Below are 21,619 nucleotides of genomic sequence, written 5' to 3'. Positions count from 1 at the left end.
GACGAGTCAAAAAAACCATTTTGTCCATATAGTATGGACAAAATGACACACTAAATATGGGTATAATGACATACCAAAAATTCAGGAATAAAGCTCGCAAATAAATCTTTTAGAATTCTTTGAGACATCAGCACAAGAAGCGTGAGCCCAACGAAAACAACTCATGCATCTTAACCAGCTTACTCCCGGCTTAGACCGCGAATAAAGATCATTGCAATAAATGCAGGGGCAGTTTGCTTCATCCTCGTTTTCGGCGGCAAATTCCTCATTATTGGAGCTGGAATCGATAGTTTGAGCAAATTGACGCTCCCACGGCATCTCTCCTAGAGAGTCACAATCAAAAGTAAATAATCGAAGCACTACGGACAAAACGACACACGTTACGGACAAATTACAAACACTATGTCGTTTTGTCCATCGTATAGGCATGTCATTTTGCCCAAATATACACAACAAACATTAAAAATCATATTTAATTAAATCGATTGAAAATTGTATTAATACTAACTCAAATCACAAGTTTATATCATAAGTCTTCAATTTTAGTAAATATAATATATACTTGGTCAAGCAGATCTTGTCAGTAGAAAAAGGCGGCAAATTTGAAAAATGTAGGCGCAAAGGGATATCGTCTCATAGAAAATTTGAATTTCGCGCCTTTTTCTACTGACAAAATTTGCTTGACCATCTATACAAATATAACACAAAACTCACCAAAAATCCGAAGAAATCATTAAATAAAATATTTTTTTGTGGACAGGAAACACGTTCTCACTCGTTACTTCAAAAAGACTGACCCAATGGCGCTGGGTTTCTCGCAGGATTGTAAAAATGGCCGCCGTCACGTGTTGTTATTTTCCTGACCTCGCTATAGCCCGCCAAATTCGAAATAAACCCGCTATGTCGTTTTGTCCGTATATGCCATTTTGTCCGTATTTCCCCTACGCCATAGCACTTATAGGCGTTCATGGCGTCACGGGCACGACTTTTTACGACGCCTTTAAGGGTTCCTGGCGTTCAAACGGTAAATTCGGAAGGATATTGAGTTGACTGTTGTTGATGTCGACTCTATGTTTATTTAGTGTTATAAGCAGGGATCGTACATTTTCCAGCATTTTTGGTGCACGAAGTGTTGTTAACGGAATTGGTATAAATAATTTCAACCCTAATGATTAATTAGCGTTTATTACGTTGATATTAACCTTAATTTATCATTTCAGTTGAAATTATCTATATCAATTCCGTTAACACCCTCTGCTGCACCAAAAATGCTGGAAAATGTACGATCACTGGTTAGAGGTCTTCGCTTTACGACATATACCATATATTATTGCAGCTAGAAGATAAAATATTCAAATCTTTGCGTAATATTGTATTCAATATGACGATTGGTCTATTTTGATGTTGATGTTTCTAGATCCAGTTTATTTATATGAAGAAATAGTATTTTTGTCTAATTTTCGCACTTTCTGTTTTAATTGTTTAACTGGGGTTCGTGCCAAAACACATATTATATTTTCATAACGTTACTCTATTTGTGTATGCCCCAAAAACGTATCCTTTGATGTTTACTGACGGCTCTAAGCATTTAGAATGAGGCTGACTAAATTGTAGATACTATTTTGATAACACACGATAAAAAACTTCTGAGGGTTAAATAAGTTAATTTTTCTTTACTACGAGTAAATCGTGGTACCCCAAAAAACTATTTACATTCAGAAGTTTCTCATTGATCGGATTACATTCCATATCAAGTCTCATATCTCTTCAACCCATGTAATCGAATCTTGGGCCTAAACCATTATAAGAACTGTATCCTAGATTCCTAGACTACGCATCTAGTGCTAACCAAGTATACTACAAAATAAAAAAGTTTATAAAAATACAAATCGTTTTATTGTAAATACATTTTCCAAATATTAAAAAGCATTACAATTCAATATCATTATCAAAACGCTAGGCGGTGTATAATTATAGCCACTTTAAATACAATTAAAATTATAAAATAGTGCTTTTCCTTACAGCTAGAACAAGGTCGATAAAACCAGTATATCGACATTGTAGCATCCTAAATATTAAAAAAAGTTAGTTGGATTTATTTTTGGAATGGTTTGCAGATTTTCCTTCAGGAGTCGCCTTGACCTTGTTGGCGGTGGTGGGGGCAGTTTGGTGGGTCTCCGGGGGGGCTTCCGAAGTCTTGGGCTCTGCGGGGCTGGCCGGTTGCTCCTCTTTGGCTGCCTCTTTTTGGTGCAGCAGGTTGGTGACTGAAGCTAGGTGGAGAGCAGCTAGCAAAGCTTTAAGGTAGCGAGTCACATCAAAGTCTATACCTGTAAACAATAACGCATTGTTATTGCCTATTGTTACCATGATAAGATTTATGTTGAAGGAGATACCACGTTGATAGCTTATTTATGGAGACCCGAACAACATTGAAACTCGTGGTAGCAAAAATATCATTAAGTCAAGGAAAACAGACAGATATAAAACATAGTAGAGATTTTTTTTATCAGTTGTTACCACTAAAATATTTTCAATACTGACAAAAATACCTACATATATATTTAATAATAAATATATTTATTTTTTCCGACAACTATTTGAAGACTGCTATTTATATTTTTTGGCAAGCGTATTATGACCTAAAAAAGCGATCCAATTTTTAAAAAACTGCTCGTTGAACCCACGGAACTTAACTCTGCTAACGATAAACGTGTAAAGGGGCCCACATATTACCAGTTCGCCGGACGATATCAGCCTGTCAGTTGTTTGGAACTGTCATCTTTTGCGACTCACTGACAGGCCGATATCGTCCGGCGAATTGGTAATCTGTGTGCCCCTTAAGAACTGTAGGTACGTACATACCAGATTAAGCTTAGAATAAATTTAAAAGTGGAAAAATTACTGTCTTGGGTGAGATTCGAACTCACGGCCTCTGGATCGATACTCCAGCGCCTGCCATCTGAGCCACCAAAACCTCATCCATAGCCAGCAAATCTTTCCACCATATTAGGGGTCAACCACCACCAGGTTACGTACCAGATTGCCTGAGCTCGTTGACCTTGTAGGCCAGGTTGGCCCACACCCGGCGCGCCGCCACGGCGCTGAGCCGGCCCACCGTCTGTACCGTGTGCAGCGCTGGGTCGTTGGTTGCTGACACTATTTCAACTGAAACAAAAATACATTGTTATTAATGTACGTTGGTGGACACTGATCTCCGCGAGCTCCGGGTTGAGAACTGGCGAGAAACGGCACAGGACCGGGATCAGTGGCGAGCAGTCGTGTTGGAGGCCAAGACACACTTTGGGTCGCTGCGCCAGAGGAGTAGTAATGTACGCCTCTCAAATTAAAACGCTGTTGAATTTGACACTTTTGAAGTGAAAACTTCTTTAGCGGCGCTGTGCACTTTTTGTGATTGGGAAAAAATTTTAAACTGCGAGAGCGTAAGACGTAAGACGGACACGTGACCTGATCGAAAAACTGTTAATGTCATTGAGTTTTCACTTCTGCCGGCACTCCCGGAGTGCAACCCGTTGTTTTTTATGTAATAAGAGACGAATTCAACACAATATTTTTAACCCTTGGCCGCTAAATCATTCCGTAACATTGATGCGCCGTGTACAGCAGGCGTAGCATTCAAAGGGTCGAGGATGTTAGGACGTTTTATTGATTGGATGAATGAGCCTATCTATGGCTCACGTCAGGCTCAATTTCCGGCTCGTAAGCTATCAGTTGACGATACTAGGTATTTCGATCAGCGAACATTTCGATACATTAATTATAAATTATAACCGCTTACAAACGTACTCTTACGGTATTGCTAACCAATCGTCAACCTAATAAGAATGAGATTAGAGTCCACCATCCACTTTTATTATGTACATGGCAATGCAATATTGAATAAATTAATTGATATTTCATAAACTTTATTTCAAAGGCATAAGGGTCAGTTTGTGCTATTGTACTATTGATCACTTTGCGGTTAAGTAATAAGTTATAAATGAACGTAATTATCTTAATTGAGCCTGGTGAACTCTCGGTCGACATTTTCATTGATTGTGGATTTATAACAGTTTTCTGTTATCAGGGCACTAGCAGCAACAAAAGTGTAACTTATGTATTTCCAATAAGGTATATTTTCAGTTAACAGTGTGGACGATGGTACTCCGGACGTCATGAAATTGCTGCGTTGCTATCATGCCGTTGGTTAACGGCTTTCATATTGTGTATATGCACAATATATATGTATAATACATCGAAATTGTTTCTTGCCTAATGTCAAATGGTCCAACAAATGCATAGCGTAGGTGGCGCCACTGTCTAAACAATGAGCGCCTAAGCTGTGTTGAAAAAGTTGTTTTTTGGCCTAGGAGAGCTTGAGTGACATAGAGTAGATCCTTGCGGTACTCACCAGATTCTTCCTGAGGTCCTACGGGGGGTAAGTAGTGGTCCAACAACTGCATGGCGTAGGTGGCGCCACTGTCTACGCTAATGAGCGCCTTCTGGCCGTAAGCTGTGTTGAGAAGAGCGTTGGCTTTGGCCCAGGAGAGCTCCTTGAGTGACTTCACGCGTTGCTCGGCGGCGACGCGGCAGCCGACAACCTGGTGACAAAAATAAACAAATTTTCGACATTAAAAAGAGAAAATTGGTCTATATGTCAAAAGTTTAGACGCTATAATAGCAATTCTTCATTTCGAACTATTTTTTTATATAGCGTAAGAAAACGTACTTTGTTTTACTTGGAGCCAAGACCAGGAATCTGTTTGTTTCGTTTCTCAATAATATTTCCAAAAATAGAATAGCATATACACCTAAGCCTTCCATACGAAAGAATATTACTTTGTGGATTGTATACAAATTAGGTAAAAACACTATCTACGTAAGCATTTCTCTGACAAAAGCGTGCCATGACATCATTTAGAAAGGTATTATCGTCTGATGACGTCCACAGATAGAGTGTGCACTTATGAAAGTTATGAAGTAATCAAATATTTGTTCAGGTTCAGCAATTGCTGTTTTGTTTGATGTTTATAATGCCTAGTATTTCGTGCTTACGCAGGTAGGTTGTAGGTAAACAATTAATTATTGAAACACGTTGCTTGGCCTCTATTGTATGATAATTTATCACATTGCTAGAAAATGTGATTGGTTAAAAATGTAGTCGCTAAATAGTAGGTGTATACTATGACTAACTGTAGGATTTCCAGAATATTCCATATCATGCGCATCCATCCGCATACCAAATTCATGACCTAAAGAATTGATGATTAACCATGATTAGATTCCCATCTAATCATAGAACATGTGCAACCTTTTTTTTGGTTTGCCTTAAAGTAAGGCAAACTAACCGTTTTTGATAAACTCCAAAAACCTTGGACGAGGGAAGGGCAAATGAGACAATCCGTAACCCTCGCGGGCATAGCTAATACATATATTTGGATAATCATCTCGACCGTTCTACGGGTTCTACCTACTGTAATTCAACGGTAATACAGTAACCGACCGGTTATGTGCCTATTATTATTCCCCATTTATCAAGGTAATCAAGGGCCAGGTGCGTATTTATACGCCCGAACTGGCAACGCCTACGCCTCGGCTAGTCTGTGGCCATGAGTAAACCCATGCATAATAAAAAAATAAAAATAAAGTCCAGTCTGCACGTCGATGAGTTACGTTTGTACGCCAGACTGCAGACGGCTAAATGTAAGGCCTGAGTGGACGCTCGGAGCGGAGCGTGGTAAATATCAAATGATATTCCGTACATAAGTTCGTAGGTACTCGTACCTATGTATATTTTAATTACGACGCAATAAAGGAATTGTTTTCGAGACGCATTGCATATCTGTGAGATTATGATATCTAGCAAAGGACTTTTATTATCTGACGTAGGTGCAGATAAATAATATCGATGTTGTTGCTAATCCGGTTTCAGTTCAAACATAAGATTGCATGCATATCATTTTAAATACAATGATATAAGATATAAATCATTATGAATTCCCTATAATGGCTCCTCTACACGATGGGCCAGCGCCGGCCACTCTAAGGGACGCAGCCATGCGGTAGAATGAGATAGCAATATCACTTGCTCCCTCTAATGCATAAATGCGTCCCTTGGCGTGGCCGGCGCTGGCCCATCGTGTAGAGGAGCCATAAGGTTACATACATACTGTGCCTTAAACTGTTTTTGACAAGTTTTCACAGACAATAAAATACAAGGCCTACTGGGAAATGCGAAAATCGAAATATAGTTATCTGCCTCTTTATCGCTCGAATATGCAAGAGTGATAGAGAAAAATTTCGAATTTCTTGTTTCGCGGTAGACCCCCAGATTGTGATGGAGTGGTAGTGGCGCCCCCTACGCAGAGTTTTGCGTAATATTCCCTATTTTAAGATTCCAAATTTATATCTAGTAGGCATATTGATAAGCCATTTAAATAAGAACTCTACTGTCTCAGTTACAAGGTTCAAATTGCAATATCAATAGTTAGGTTAAATCATTATTGAATATTATTACGCCACCTTGAATAGTTTGAATGTTATCTGTTATTGAGCCTCAGTTTGTGTCGGATCCGGATGTTGATATCAGCGGCCGTGTCATTGTCCTCCAGACAATCAATGTAACCAGAGATATTGTGTATGAAAGAAAATATAATTGTATGGGCACCGGCGCCTGAGTTGAGGTCATTCCACAGAATAAATAATAGTACTAGGTACAGAAGACTCACTCTCTAACAAAACGCGTCTGTTACGATTAGGACAGATATGGCCGCTAGGTGGCGACAGCGCCACGCGCGGCTTATGGCAAACCCCAAAAATTGGGGTCGAGCGGATGTACCTTTAGCTACCTGTAGCAAAGCGACGAAATCGCGGAGTGAGACACGCCTGGTCATGCACACAGCATGTCATGTTATGACAGCGTAATATTATTAGTACCAGTGTGTGCCAAGAATTTAAGAGCAATAAACATAAAATTGCAGCTTTCTAGCACTAACGATCACGGAGCAAAGCCACAGAATAAATAATAGTACTAAGGACACTTCGTAATACAAAACCGTAGTTTAGCAGCGATTCAGGGACGAATCATGCTGGCCCTTTCTAATATATGACACTATCCCTTTCGGCTATTTATGTTTGTCAAAATTGAAGTCATTATTTTATCTGTGGTCGTGCACGCAAAAAGACGTCAAGTGGTGCCAACCCTAATAATTGCTTGGAGCAATGCTGAGCCGAACGGAGCCGAGTTTGCCCGAAGTCAGGAGTGTCTCCCCACTGGCAAAGCCACGGACATGGCGAAACTATAGATAAAGGTTCCTAGTCGACTAATACGGAACCCTAAAAAATATGAATGAGTATTAAAACACGACCGGATGAATTGTTGTCGATATGAGTTGCCAATAATTAGGTATCTATTCGCACGTGTATCGTACAATGTTTTATAGTACCTACATTCTCGTATATGGCCCTTTAAAGCAGCGGTCGGCAACAGGCGGCCTTCTCACTTGCGGCCCGCGAGCCCACCTGGCTATTTTGTATAATATACCTAATATTGTCAAACAACAATGTCTAATAAAGTCACACATATTAACAAAGTGCGGCCCGCGTCCGCTTCGTTAACTACTATGTGGCGCTTAACTGCTAAAAGGTTGCCGACCGCTGCTTTAAAGGGTCAAGCCGGGTATGTATGGGGAATCGGCTCCAGACGCCACATAGGATGCCATTTTGCCACCTGGCTGTAAAAATCGTACACAAACCGTTCTTATATTTTTATGATTATGACCCATTTCGACGCTTATCATGAATAGTGACACAAAACAAAATGAAATGCCATTCGATTTTAAATCTTACCAGTAAAAGATAGAATATTAAATGCAATAGCATTTCATTTTTAGTTGTACCACTGTTCATGATAAGCAACAATTTTACGAAATCAATGTGGTTTAATGCTAAATTAAGAACTGATCTCAGATCTGCCAAAAATACGAGTATTACAAACATCGGAGTAGGTATCTATGTTGACTCACTCAAAAATGTATAGCAATGTATACCATACTGTATAGTGTTTACCTTATTTATGCCCTAGACTAGCTTTTGCCCGCGACTTCGTCTGCGTAATTTGGGTAGCTTATTAGGGTTCCGTAGCCAAATGGCAAAAAACGGAACCCTTATAGATTCGTCATGCCTGTCCTGTCCGTCTGTCCGTGTATGTCACAGCCACTTTTTTCCGAAACTATAAGAACTATACTCTTGAAACTTGGTAAGTAGATGTATTCTGTGAGCCGCATTAAGATTTTCACACAAAAATAGAAAAAAAACAATAAATTTTTGGGGTTCCCCATACTTAGAACTGAAACCCAAAAAAATTTTTTTAATCAAACCCATACGTGTGGAGTGTCTACTGTCTATGGATAGGTCTTCAAAAATGATATTGTTTCTAATATAATTATTTTCTAAACTGAATAGTTTGCGCGAGAGACACTTCCAAAGTCGTAAAATGTGTGTGTCCCCTGTAACTTCTAAAATAAGAGAATGATAAATCTAAAAAAATATATGATGTACATTACCATGCAAACTTCCACCGAAAATTGGTTTGAACGAGATCTGGTAAGTAGTTTTTTTTTAATACGTCATAAATCGTAAACCGCAATTTTATTATGTTACTTGCTGGTACGGAACTCTTCATGGGCGAGTCCGACTCGCACTTGGCCGCTTTTTTTTTATTTAATCTCCTTTTTATTGATTCGTCATTCCAACTTCCTTATTTGAGAGACAACTATACCGCCTAGATAAAAATAATGGAAATAATTCAATTGATAATTCATTCAGTGATTCATCGCAATTATCTGAAATATGTTATTTCCACCCCACTTTTTACTTTTTTAAGGGATGATTTCCGGGTAAAAATTAACCTATGCCTATGTCCTTCCCTGGGACTCAAACTTACTCTATCCTCGTGCCGCCCAATGTACATTAGGATGTACACTCACTTTCGATGGAATGTCAACCTTAATTGAAAAGAAAGTAGGTAGCATTTCATTTGTCTCGTAAAATTTTCGAACAAATGAAAATGAACCCAATTGAAAATACAACAAGATTCTAATTTCCTTGGCTATAATTTTGTATGGTGGACGGCACGAGGCTATATCAAATTTTAACTTAATCGATTCAGCGGTAAATGTGAAAAGGTATAAATAGACATATAGACAGACACATTTTCGCATTTATATTAGTATGGATTGCTAACGCGGCGTTGGAGAGTTTCCAAAATAAAATTGTGAAAATTATAAAAGGGAAAATGTCGGTCTTTTTAGTATTTGTAAGTAATACGAATAAAAACAAATATTAAATAAACTAATGGATACATCTGACCAGTGACCAGTTTCAGGCCAATATTCGTTATTATGATATAGGAGGCAAATGGTAAGCAAATCCCGTCGCCCATGGACACCTACAACACCAGAAGGGTTGCAGTGACTCTGAGATAACAAAGTAAAGAAATCATTAAGAACAAACCTTATTGAGCTGTGGTGAGATTTTCGACAGCACAGCCTTCTTTGTGGTTTCCACAATGACCTGTGGCTGTTCGTTAACTAGGGGCACTTTCTTCTCGAGGGCATCAATGTAGCCGGCAACTTTGGCGTCTCCAACGGCGAGGGGCGCTGACACGTATGGGGCTGCTGTGTGGGCTGCGAGGGTGACGCCTGCTTCTGCTGTGGAGAGCGCCCATTCTAACAGGCTGTGTGCGTCTGGGGACAAAATAATCATTTTATTATTGTACAAACAGGAAACTTAGAAAGACTCCACCAGTAGCTTTTTCAGCACCATTTAATTTCAAATATAAAATAGACTAGGGTCAGATAGGGTAAATATAAAACACGGGTAAAAATAAGACTAAGTTTTTGACCCTCAAAAACTTATTCTATTTCATTCCTATTCCATTAAAAAGAAGCCTTGTATGGTACGTAGACTTCTTTTTAAATGGAATTGGAATGAAATAGAGTAAGTTATTGAGTGTTAAAAACTTAGTCTTATTTATATCCGTGTTTTATTTTTACCCTACCTGACCCTATAGGTATAATAATGAAATAGACTGTTTTCTGCCTTATCTTGTGAATGAGAACTATGAATCAGACACATTAGAAAAGAGTTTTCTATAATGTATTATAACTTCATAAATTGATGGTGTCCAACTTCTATTTTGTATACCTTTATATGCCTCTCGCAAAATAAGATCTTTTGCATTAGTCTAGACTAGATAAAAATATACATGATTCAAGCCTCATTGCCTCGGAGTCCTAAACATTCTACATAAGAAAAATATACAAAAAAGATAATGTTGTTTAGGGTAGTCATTATTTCCATAATTATGATATCCAAGTGTGCCCTATAAAAGTTTAAGCCTGTGTATTATTTATTACAATATTGTTAGTGTGCTCTTACCCTTAACTCTGGTGTATAGCGCTCCGACCTGCCCAACGGCTGCCCCCACCGTGGGGATGGCCATGGCCTTCTGTACACTCTGTAGCTGCGGCAACGCCATCGGAGCTGTGCTCACTTCTGTGGCCATCTGAATAAGCACATCAAAAGGTATCAGTAAACAACATCATTATAAAACAAAGTCCCCCTGCTGCATCTGTCTGTTTGTATGTTTGCGATAAACTTAAAAACTACTGAACAGATTTTCATGCAGTTTTCACATATCAATAGAGTGATTCTTGAGGCAGGATTAGGTGTATAAATTGTTAACCCGTGCGTAGCCCGGGCGGGTTCCTAGTTACATTTAAAGCCAGGTAAACTGAACATCACCCTAATGTCTGGACTATTTTAGTTGAACAGAACAAGAATTAATAAGTATAATATTCTTAGATATTCTAAATACTCTAATGTAAAATTCTAACAAGGATTTAACTGAAAAATATACTAGGAAAGAAATTGCATTGAAGATTATTAGTTTTTTCATAAAGAAGGTAGATCTAATTTGTCTCATAAAATGTTTTCTGTAGTTGTAGCAATACAAATTGGACATGATATTAAGTTCTAAGTGTGGTAGATAGGATGGAAGGGTCACATTGACTTGATTTCACAACGCTACGTTCTAAATTGACCGTGTCGGACGAGTAATTCGTAAACTAAAGTTGGGGGTTAACAAATACCTTAAGATTCCTTATTTTCCTCCTCTATAAAATATACAATTAGAATAATGCGTTAACTTTTAAAAATACACGTTGTCTTCTCGTAAAAATCACTTGAAATCTTAAAAATACTACGAAAAATATTAACACAACCGTCTCTTCTCTTAGCACTTCACAGAATGACGCTCCTATGGCAGCCGGCTGTATTATAACCGAAGTAAAATCCTCATTGGCCGATATCGCGCGATGGACTTTGGTCGACCGATGACTGTGTGCTACAAGCCACGTAGTTGGTCCGAACAAAACACGTAATAGTCGTGAAATTAACGAAAATATTGGCCCAAGCCTATTCAGGTGATGGTGCAGACAGTGCAGACTTCACCGTTAGGCTACCTAAACATAATTATATCCATCTATTGCGAAGTTGCACAACAAAATGAACAAAAAACTACTCGGCGGCACTCGCTTCTTTTGTTTTTATTAGCTTAACCCATTGACTTATATGTACTAACCAAGCGATACATTTCTTGAATATTCCAATAAGAATTTATTTACAACTCACAACTGAAATATCCAAAAAGTTTCCTCTCCTGCCTACTACAAAGTACAAATATTTTGGTTGGCCGCCAAACGTCACCCTGCCAATGACGAACATCGATCGCATAATTTGTGGAACGAGGCCAACATAAACAAACATTGGATAAGCGAGTACGTGTGATTGGCTGCCGCCCCAGTCTTTCTCTTTGAGAGGGCTAGCGTGGACGTGTTTCACAGCACATTTTTTGTGACTTTTCACAGTATGTCGTGGTCAAACGATGTAGTTTTGGAATTTTTGGACCTTTATCGCAGAGAACAACTACTTTGGGACCCGAAACACCCACACCATCGAAACAGAAGCGAAGTTTCCGATGCTTGGCTTCGAATACAGACGTCTTTGAGCATAAATTGTTCGGTCACTGACCTCAAGAAGAAGAAAGAATCGCTCATGACATCTTTCAGAATGCATTGGAATAAAAAGAAGAAGTCGCAAGACTCATACCATACGACATGGTTCGCATATCCCATGATGGAAAGTTTTCTCGGCGGGAAATATGAATGTGATAGTACTCAAATGGAACATGAGGTGAGAATTAAACATAATTTGTATTTAAAATATTTTCAGCCACATTATTATTACATTTAGAAAAAGTTTTTGTCCAATTTTTTTTATCCGTGCCCTAAACGATACAATTCTTCTCAAAACTTGGCACTGTATTGGCCAAATATATGTCATTGGTTAATTTGGTCGTGTTGGGCACAAGTCACTCGCCCGACTTGGAATGGGGGGCAAACATTTGACGAAGTTTCTGAATGCAAATGAGTTTCGTACAATAAAATGACTGAATCATTGGATACGGATACTTTAGGCATTGTATTAACACCTTCGCTGCGGCAATTAGTATAACTCGTAATTAACCATACTTTGTATAGGGTCTTTCGACCCCCTACCGCATCGAACGACTTTCATGATCTACCTATTCTTATGAATTTAATATTATTATCAGCTTGGCCATGATGTCAGGTCCGAAACGTTGGATTTAGAGAATTAAAATTTATTTTATCCGCGATTAAATCCCGAAGAGCTCCCCAACTAAATAATTGAAAATTCCTCTCGATAGGTCCCAGAACTCATGTATATAGGTACCTATTCACAGTGGCGGATTTGCAGTCTTTGCCGCCCTAGGCCCCAAGCCTTGTAGCCGCCCCTTTCTCAGCGTCAGCACCCATCATATTGACTACATTTAGACCAGGCAACGAAAAGATATATTATAGAGGGAAATGCTTGGGACACATTTTTTACTTAGTAACTTTTTTGGACTCGTTAGGAGGTAAACATATCAAAAGTAGGGGGGTTTGGTTTGAAGGTCCAATTTTTCGGTTTTTCGCTTATTATATCTCAGAAACTGTACGTCTTTGTGACATGATCATAGGAACATAGGTTTTACGAAAAAAAATAAGCAAATACTTATTCATTTTAAGTAACAGTTTTACCAATAACATTGACTTTTTATGTACCTACAAAAACATTCAAAAAATGTAAAAAAGAAACATAAGAAAAACATTTTTTTGCCTATTTTCTTGAATAACTATTTATCCTAAAATCATAAAAAAAATATTTGAGATTCCTACAATGAGCTCTTTAATTTTATATGTAACACGATATAGTTTAACAATATAAATACCTGGGAAGTATTATTACCAATGACTGCAGATGCACGGCGGACAACAAGCAGAGGATTGCAATGGCTAAAAAAGCATTCAATAGCAAAAAACACCTGCTCAAAGCACACATCTCGAAGAATGTTAAAAAACGCTTAGATAAGGTGTATATCTGGAGCATCGCTTTATACGAGTATGCATGTGAGACGTGGACGCTAACACAATGGGACAGAGAGCGATTGGAAGCCTTTGAAATATGGTGTTGGCGGAGGATGCTATAAGGATTAGCTGGACAGAAAGGAAGACGAACGAAGAGGTCCTGAGCATGGCAGGAGAGAAGAGATGCCTCTGTTAGTTAATAATAAATTGTAGCTTGTAGCAAATTTAACCAACTTTCATTTTGTATAAAGATAATGTCGTTAGAACGCATAGTTTCCGAGATACAAGCGAAAAACTGAAAAATGTGACCTTCAAACCTCTCTCTTCCCCCGCCTCAAGGCCTACGGTCGGGGACTTTTGATATGTTCACCTCCTATATTAGATAGTCCAAATAAAGTTAGGTACAAAGTCAAAAATTGTGTTTCAAACATTTCCCACTATAGGTACATTTTTTGGGAATTCGTTGGCTGGCCTAATTTTGAGTTATTTTTTGTTGTCATCAGCGAAATTTTTGTCACAATTTGCCGCCCCTAATATCTCGCCGCCCTAGGCCCGGGCCTACTGTGCCTTATGGGAAATCCGCCACTGCCTATTCAATGTAAAGTCTGCGCGGAAAGAAAAGAGTTGTGGAATGTATTGAGCCTCATACGTTCCACGACTCTTCTCTTTTCGCATAGACTATTATCTTCCTAGTTTATGAATTATGATGTAAGTCGAAGGTTTTTAGGCGCTTATCAATCGGCCCGATATGTCCGGTTCCTTCTCGATATCGCAAGTACGGATGTCACATGTTACTATGTTAGGTGAACTTTGAGACCGACGTGGACTGTGTACTGTTGCGCCATCTGATTCATCCGTTTACGGAAAAAGTCGGTGTTGGGTATCAAAGTTATTGACATAGTTTACAACAAGTTTAGATAAATTTAAACGTGACAATAACTAATAGATATCTCAATTTAAATTAACAGTATTAAGTACCAGGAAGTTCGCTGACTGGGTTGGGCATTTTTTTTTTTAGTTTATTTATTCACTTTATATTTTTATACAATTTTTACATGCATGCCACTATTGAAAACCTCTAGGGTTTATGTAATTGAGACGACTCTTAGAGTACACGTACAGCTCTTTACTATAGTGAATATATTAATTAGCATTAACAACGCCTTAAGCTATCACATTTGAACCGTTTGGACCTCTGTGCTCTCAAAAGACTATATAATTATTTCCACTTTACTTTTCAGTTCTTCGTAAATACGGCATACACGACCCCTCCGGCAATACCGGATCACACCGCTCCTCGCAACCATGGTACGGTGGAAAGGACTCCAACCAACAGGCCGACGAGACAGGCAGCTCCCAACCCCACGGACAAAACAACAGGCTTTGACACAGCCACAGATATGTTCTACGCTAAAAAGCAAATGGACGAAGCCGTTACGTACTTAAAGAAAGCTACTACAGAGAAAAGAGACATGGATGAATACGATCTGTACGGCCAGCTACTAGCTAAAAAGTTGAGAAAGCTAGACGAGCATCAGAGAGACGTGGCTATGCATGAAATAGACAATATAATGTTCCGCGCGAAAATGCAGAGCGGGCCTTCGCAGTCCAGAAGTTACTCCTCTTCCCCGTCTCCTGTCCCAAGGAAGATGAAGTCTCCAGTCTTTATCGTAACTCAGCAGAATCATGCGCAGTATGAAGACGAGAATATACAGTACCAGGATCATTTGTCAGGACAACCGCCGCCTTAAAAATACTCTTAATACCATATAGGATTGTTTTAAGCTTTTTAAAAGCTGGAATTGGCTGAAGAAACGAACTGCTAACCTGACCAAACGATTGGTGATAATTAAATTGGTGATTAAATATGGTTGATCTGATATGGGTCGACCATGTTATGATTGTTATGAAATCGTTCCTAAGCAGAAAGCATAATCCAGACTTCCACAAACATTAATGGATTTTAGTATTTATTGTACATAAGTATAAACCGATGCTTTTTTCATTACATCTTGATTACTCATTTAAATGATGTTTTTTTTTATTTTTCCGCCTTTTATTAGGTATGATGATCGTGAGGAAAAATGGATTTCTCATCATTCGCCTCGCGACTCGCAAGCATACGTGACTCTTGTCTTGAGGGTCTACCGTAAAAATTTTTATCTTTCTCTCTATCGCACTTGCACCATGGCCCAGTTTTATAAAGTTACAAGTTACAGGTTACAAGAGTACAGGCTACAGGCACCTGTAATGCACTGTGAACGGCTACAGGTGTTTTATAAATACACATAAATAATTACAGTTGTAAAGAACCACGGTCAATCTCGATTACATGTGAAATCTACAGGTGTGGACATCACTATTTAAAAAAAAAAACGTGTGTCATAGATACTCGGTTCTCTACTAAGTAGCTAACACACTATCGCACCGCACCAAGGTCATTGTGGGACGCACCCATAAGTAAGAGGGAGAAAGAGATATCGCTTTCTCCCTTTTACTTATGGGTGCGTCCCACAATGACCTTGGTGCGGTGCGGTAGTGTGTTAGCTACTTAAATTACGTGCACATTATGTGTTTTTGTTTGCTGTAAAATATTAATTACTGGAAAAATGGCCAGAAATGAAGGAAAAATCGAGTGGTTGAGAGCGGCGTTCCATGCCAAGGATATACTTTTTGGGCCGTTTTCAGATTCAGATTAAGTTAGATTTAATGAAATATTTACGTAATAAGTAAATAACATGTAAATAAGTAGGTACTCTTTCACATTCTTACATTAAAATGTATCGTTTCGGTAGCGGCTTAAAGATAAATACGGTGTGTATCGAAAATTATGAATAGTACACTTTACCATAATGTGAATGCACTATACTTATATAAAGAGACGAATGCTAATAAATCAACGACAAATATCGGCAATAATCCCTTTCCATTTCCTAGTAGATAAAATAAAACGAATCGTCAATAAAATCAATATCAAACATATTGTCACTTTATTTCCTATTTACTATATATTTCAGATACATTAACAAAAACTGATAAGGTCAGTGCATGGAAAAGTATGCATGCCCTGGCACAATCGTTGGCGTTGGTGCTTAACAATAAAGAGTAAAGTTTAAAATCTCTCAGAAAACGAGTCTACAAGTAACTGCTGTTGTGCTGTTACAGGACTCAAGACTTATGTAAGTTTTTGTTACAAGTGTACCAATCTACACTTGTAATTTACAATTTTTTTATAAAACGCCTGTTCGATTATGAGTTTAAAACTATAAAACTCCCGTATTTTCGTCTATGGTTGAGCTACAGGCACTTGTACCTGTAACCTGTAAAATTGTAACACAGTACTTTTATAAAACGCAAATTGTAAAAAACGGAACAAGTGTTGCCAGTAAACGCCTGTAAATTTGTAACTTGTAACTTTATAAAACTGGGCCCAGGGCCCGACTTATCTTTCCACCCTGTATTCTCTTTGGTTTTAAGGCATGTCCAGATGGGGACAATTTTTTGCCAATCTGATTAAATTGTTCCATCAAATCAGGCCGTGCGGACGCAAACGCCAATTTGGCTCGCCGATTATGACCGATAAAATGGGGCGCCAAGGCAGGAATACTAATTTGTTAGGCAAATTTTTTAAATTTCGAGCGCTCAAATAACACCATAAATTTAAAATTGTGAAAGTGGCCAAATTGATGTTTGCGTCCGCACCACCTGATTTGATCGGAGAATTTAATCAGATTGGCGAAAAATTGTTCTCGCCTGGACAGGCCTTTAAGCAACAATTTTTACAAATGTCAAATGTCAGTATAGTGACAGAAGTGACAGATCTCAGCTGGCGCTTCCCTTCCACAGTGTGTTGTTGTGTTAATTGTAAATATTTAGGTGATGTGTTTTAGAAACAAAGAAGTCTTATTTGTAATAAGATCCTGAGGAATTCCAATAAAAAATGGCGACCATGATGAAGGAGAAGCCTCGTGCGGTATGTTTCATGCTCTTTCTTCTTTGTTGTCATTTCTTGCACTAAAAATTATATGCGTAGTTATTTATTTGTGTAACTTAACATGAACTTGCATTTTCAGAAGAAGAAAAGCAAAGAGAAACGCGTTACAAGTACTGAGATACCTGAAGCTGTGCCTTCTACAAGCAATGTGCCATTAGTTGAAGAGAAAATTCCTTCTGCTGAAGCCAATATTGAACAAGTCGATATGCCTTCTGATCAAGCTGTTATTGAGGAAGATATAGTCGAAGATACAGATTTACCCTGTATATCTACTCATGAACAGTCTGTATTAAGTTTAAAAGAATCAGCTCAAAAAGAAATTTTAAAAGAAACAGATCAAAGCTCAGTTCCAATTGCAGAAACACCTAAAATACAGGGTCAAGCAAGTATAGAAAATCAAATATCACAAAGTCAGTCTTTAGATCCAACACAAAGTGCCTATAAAGATGTGTGCCATAGTCTAGATATAATCACTCTTAAAGATGTTCCAGTGTCTGATTTAAATATAGAAGAACTGGAAAATAAATTAAAAGAATCAGCTTATGTAAGTCAAGGCACTGACCATATCCAATCAGTTGAAGAAACCACTGAAAATATATCAACTGGTGTGATAGGAAATGTAGCGCCATCAGCTCCTATATTTGAAGAATCAATGATTCCCGAAACACCCGAGGAACTTCAAACGGTTCATGAAGTAAGGCTGGAAAAATTACAATGTATGCCCTTAGAAGTGGCAATGCACATATTTGGTGGGAAAGAGATGGCAGAGGTGAGGGAGATGAGTGAGAGAGAGGAAGCTTTGGCAGAAGGAGGGAAGGCATTGAGGCCGGAACACCCTTTGGTGGACTTGTTGTCAACATACAGGTATTAGTTGGATTTTTTATGAGAGTAAACAACAATATTATTTTTAGCACCTTCTAACACTGCCAAATAGCAGTTTTCATACCAAAAATGCATGATGCAATAATTATGACATATTTGATAAGAGTCTGTACTCTGACTCTGTAGCAATAATTCTATATGTAAATAGTCAATTACGATAATTAAATATGAATCATAAAAGATTTTTATTGGAGGCATTTGCATGCCTCAGCAAACATTATTGAGCAAGGATATCCATACCCTATACTTATTGTAGGACTTTATTGCATTAAAACAAACTCGAATTCTAGTGTTGTTTTTGCCTTCACCTGCAGTCAACACATATTATACATAGATATTTTAAATTGTAACTTTTTAAAAGAAAAAAAATCCATTCATGTTACTCTGATTGGTTTTACTCACTACCCTACTATTTGTCTTTGAAATCTGTTAAGAATCATAAAATAAGCTTAATTTTTCAGATGTTCAGCCATAAAATTAGAACAAGAAATGGAAAAGGTTGCCAAAGGATACCAGGATGAGGAGAAAAGCAGAGCAGCTCTATGGAAAGTGGAGAAGAAGACAGTGTCCGTTACACAGAAGTGTGGCCAGTGTGAGCGCAGCATCTCTTATACAGGTATTAATAGAAACACTGTTATCTAGCCAATTGTGGACCTTATGAAAGTGTACCTTCTAACAATAATGAGATCTATATATGTTATCGTAATGAAGTAAATGAATGGGGTTGGCAACTGTCAAAGGTTTGCATATATGGCGCCATCATAGCTTGCCCCTTTTTCTATGAGATTTGGCTTAAAGGGCTGGCATCCAGGGCATAAAATTCCATTAAAAAAAAACAAAAACCTGACACAATTTTATGGATGTCCCTGTCAGGGCAAGCTATGCTTATTTTAGTTTTAAAAGACACAAATGCCAAAGAAAAAAAAAGTACAGAATTCTACTAAAATAAAATAGATTTTATGAGTATGAATAGCATGATCAGTCTCATCCTCTAAATATTACATGTTGAATTAATTCATTTATATATATACAGGGATATTTATTCTCATAATATTAAATTACATAAATTTAAATTACTAAGACATAAACAGGAATATAAAACTAAAACTAACTACAATTAAAATAACTAAAACTAAAAATTAAAAATACCTATCAAAATTTGGTGCCTTTGGGAGGGTGCCCAACACGCAGGCAGCGTTCCCGCGTTGGATTGCGATGGCAATTCTCTGCGCGAGAAAGCTGCCCGCGTGCATGTATGCATTTATTGAAATACTGAGCTTGGTGGCAAACATTTTGTGGTACATACTTACTTTTTGGAACCATCAGGGGTGCAGTACCTTATTTATTAGACCTTATTTAGCTAAACTGACTAAGTGCAATTTGATTTATTGCTAACCAAAGAAAGGTCGACAACAATAGCCAACAGGCGGGCTTATCACTAAGACTCTCCAGCCGGGCTAGCACATGATTGGCGCGACAGTATCTCACGGCGAGATAGACTACCCGTCCCTCTTTTGTTAACATAGTTAGAAAAAAAAACCGGCCAGTGCGAGTCGGACTCGCACACGAAGGGTTCCTTACCATTATCTATAAAAAAGGTCACCCATCCAAGTACTGACCCCGCCCGACGTTGCTTAACTTCGGTCAAAAATCACGTTTGTTGTATGGGAGCCCCACTTAAATCTTTATTTTGTTCTATTTTTAGTATTTGTTGTTCATCATCATCATCATCTGTGAAAATTTCAGCTGTCTAGCTATCAAAATTTCAGCTGTCTACAGCCTGGTGACAGACGGACGGACGGACGGACAGCGGAGTCTTAGTAATAGGGTCCCGTTTTACCCTTTGGGTCCGGAACCCTAAAAAGGCGGGTAGTATATCTCGCGGCGAGATAATGTAGCGCCAATCATGTGCTTGGCCTATACACCGTGTTTTTTTTTGTTTTCTGTTAATTTCAAGGGTGCATTCCTGAGCTTAAATTAAGTAACTTTCTCAAAGACACCGATATTCTAATTAACTCCATTTCAGAGATAATCAATAATTTATTTTTTTCCTATAAGGCCACTACAAGCGTGTACACTTGTCTTAGCGCCGGTTTACATATTGATTAGTGTTTAGAATGAGTTCATACATTTGCTACTAAACTTAAGTACAATCTCGGTCGATCTATGTTTGAAACCCATATAACCATTCCAGTCGCAGAATCATCAAAGTGGTAACTAAATGTCAGATGTGTCGTAACAGAGTCCACACAATGTGTCTAGAATTGTTTCGAAACAAAGTGTCGTCGCCGTGTGTACACTTTTCCGTAACAAGGTGTCGACACATTTATGTGCACTTTGCGTGCGGTTTGCGACTAAATCTGACAGCAAATTTGTGACAGCAAATGTCAATATAAAATACCTCTTGAAAACCAAGGTTTGTCAAACTACTATTAGTGTCTCGTGTGCTCGTAATTCTAGTAAGTCATCATGGGCGATGCGAATGATAAAAATCGACCAAAACCATATAAACACCCAACACCCGTCAACCTTTTACAGAAAAGTTTTTAAAGAAATGCAATACGCTACTAGGACAGGCAACGAATGCTCAAAAAAGTTGTAGAGGGAAATGCTCGGAACACAATTTTTGACTCCGTAACTTGGTTTGGACAAGTTAGGAGGTGAACATATCAACAGTCCTCGGCCGTAGCCCTTGAGCGGGGGGGGGGGGAGAGAGGGGCTTTGAAGGTCCCATTTTCCGGTTTTTCGATTATATCTCGGAAACTATGCATCTTAGCGACATGGTCACTTATACAAAATGAAAGTTAATTTAATTTGTTACAAGTTTATTTAGTCAATTTTTTCCATATACTGAATAGTTTTTGAGATATCCGCTCTTGAAACTTTATTTAGGGCTCTCAATTTTATCTTGATTTCTACATCAGTGAAGTGCCGTGTTCCACAAAATTTAAAAACAATTTTATTAGGGTTCCGTACCTCAAAAGGAAAAAATGGAACCCTTATAGGATCATTCGTGCGTCTGTATGTCTGTCCGTCTGTCACAGCCTATTTTCTCGGAAACTACTGGACCAATTAAGTTGAAATTTGGTACATATATCTAAATTAGGGACCCAAAGACGGACATGTAACGTAAACAAATTGATTTTATACCCAAAAAATTACCATTCTCCCCCCCCCCCCCTTTATCTCCGAAACTACTAGGTCTTATATTTTGAAAAAAATACACAAAATAGTCCTTTACCTATCACGATTATTA

General features: G+C 38.2%; 3 protein-coding genes across 3 annotated transcripts in view; 2 read left to right on the top strand and 1 right to left on the bottom strand.

Moving 5' to 3' along the window:
• Positions 1–1,873: 1,873 nt before the first annotated feature.
• On the bottom strand, positions 1,874–11,313 carry LOC134674070 (lipid storage droplets surface-binding protein 2). Its single transcript, XM_063532125.1, has 6 exons — positions 11,151–11,313; positions 10,438–10,564; positions 9,511–9,743; positions 4,409–4,598; positions 3,037–3,165; positions 1,874–2,327 (listed from the first exon to the last, which is right to left on the bottom strand). The coding sequence occupies exons 2-6, from the start codon at positions 10,562–10,564 to the stop codon at positions 2,086–2,088; spliced, it is 921 nt and encodes a 306-aa protein (XP_063388195.1). The 5' UTR covers positions 11,151–11,313; the 3' UTR covers positions 1,874–2,085.
• Positions 11,314–11,772: 459 nt separating this feature from the next.
• On the top strand, positions 11,773–15,516 carry LOC134674118 (uncharacterized). Its single transcript, XM_063532176.1, has 2 exons — positions 11,773–12,252; positions 14,729–15,516. Exons 1-2 carry the CDS (start codon positions 11,929–11,931, stop codon positions 15,236–15,238), a joined length of 834 nt encoding a protein of 277 aa, XP_063388246.1. The 5' UTR covers positions 11,773–11,928; the 3' UTR covers positions 15,239–15,516.
• Positions 15,517–17,325: 1,809 nt separating this feature from the next.
• The window catches only part of LOC134672301 (uncharacterized), a 68,755-nt gene continuing 64,461 nt past the window's right edge, over positions 17,326–21,619 (top strand). The window contains exons 1-3 of the mRNA XM_063530197.1: positions 17,326–17,460; positions 17,561–18,345; positions 18,825–18,979. Coding sequence (XP_063386267.1) covers positions 17,428–17,460; positions 17,561–18,345; positions 18,825–18,979 — 973 coding nt within the window. The 5' untranslated portion in view covers positions 17,326–17,427. The remainder of the gene's footprint in view (positions 17,461–17,560; positions 18,346–18,824; positions 18,980–21,619) is intronic.

Source organism: Cydia fagiglandana, chromosome 2 (genome assembly GCF_963556715.1).
Source record: "Cydia fagiglandana chromosome 2, ilCydFagi1.1, whole genome shotgun sequence".
Taxonomy (NCBI): Eukaryota; Metazoa; Arthropoda; class Insecta; order Lepidoptera; family Tortricidae; genus Cydia; species Cydia fagiglandana.
Note: the sequence above shows the minus strand (reverse complement) of the source record. Positions and strands in the feature narration are given on the sequence as shown.

Bases quoted from the DNA above. Each gene is read 5' to 3' on its own strand.
- LOC134674070 (XM_063532125.1), bottom strand. From the start codon at position 10,564: ATGGCCACAGAAGTGAGCACAGCTCCGATGGCGTTGCCGCAGCTACAG. The intron at 9,744-10,437 runs GTAAGAGCACAC...TTTTGTCCCCAG, and splicing joins GCTATACACCAGAGTTAAGG to ACGCACACAGCCTGTTAGAA. The intron at 3,166-4,408 runs GTGAGTACCGCA...TTTTTGTTTCAG, and splicing joins AGGACCTCAGGAAGAATCTG to TTGAAATAGTGTCAGCAACC.
- LOC134674118 (XM_063532176.1), top strand. From the start codon at position 11,929: ATGTCGTGGTCAAACGATGTAGTTTTGGAATTTTTGGACCTTTATCGC. The intron at 12,253-14,728 runs GTGAGAATTAAA...TTTACTTTTCAG, and splicing joins GTACTCAAATGGAACATGAG to TTCTTCGTAAATACGGCATA.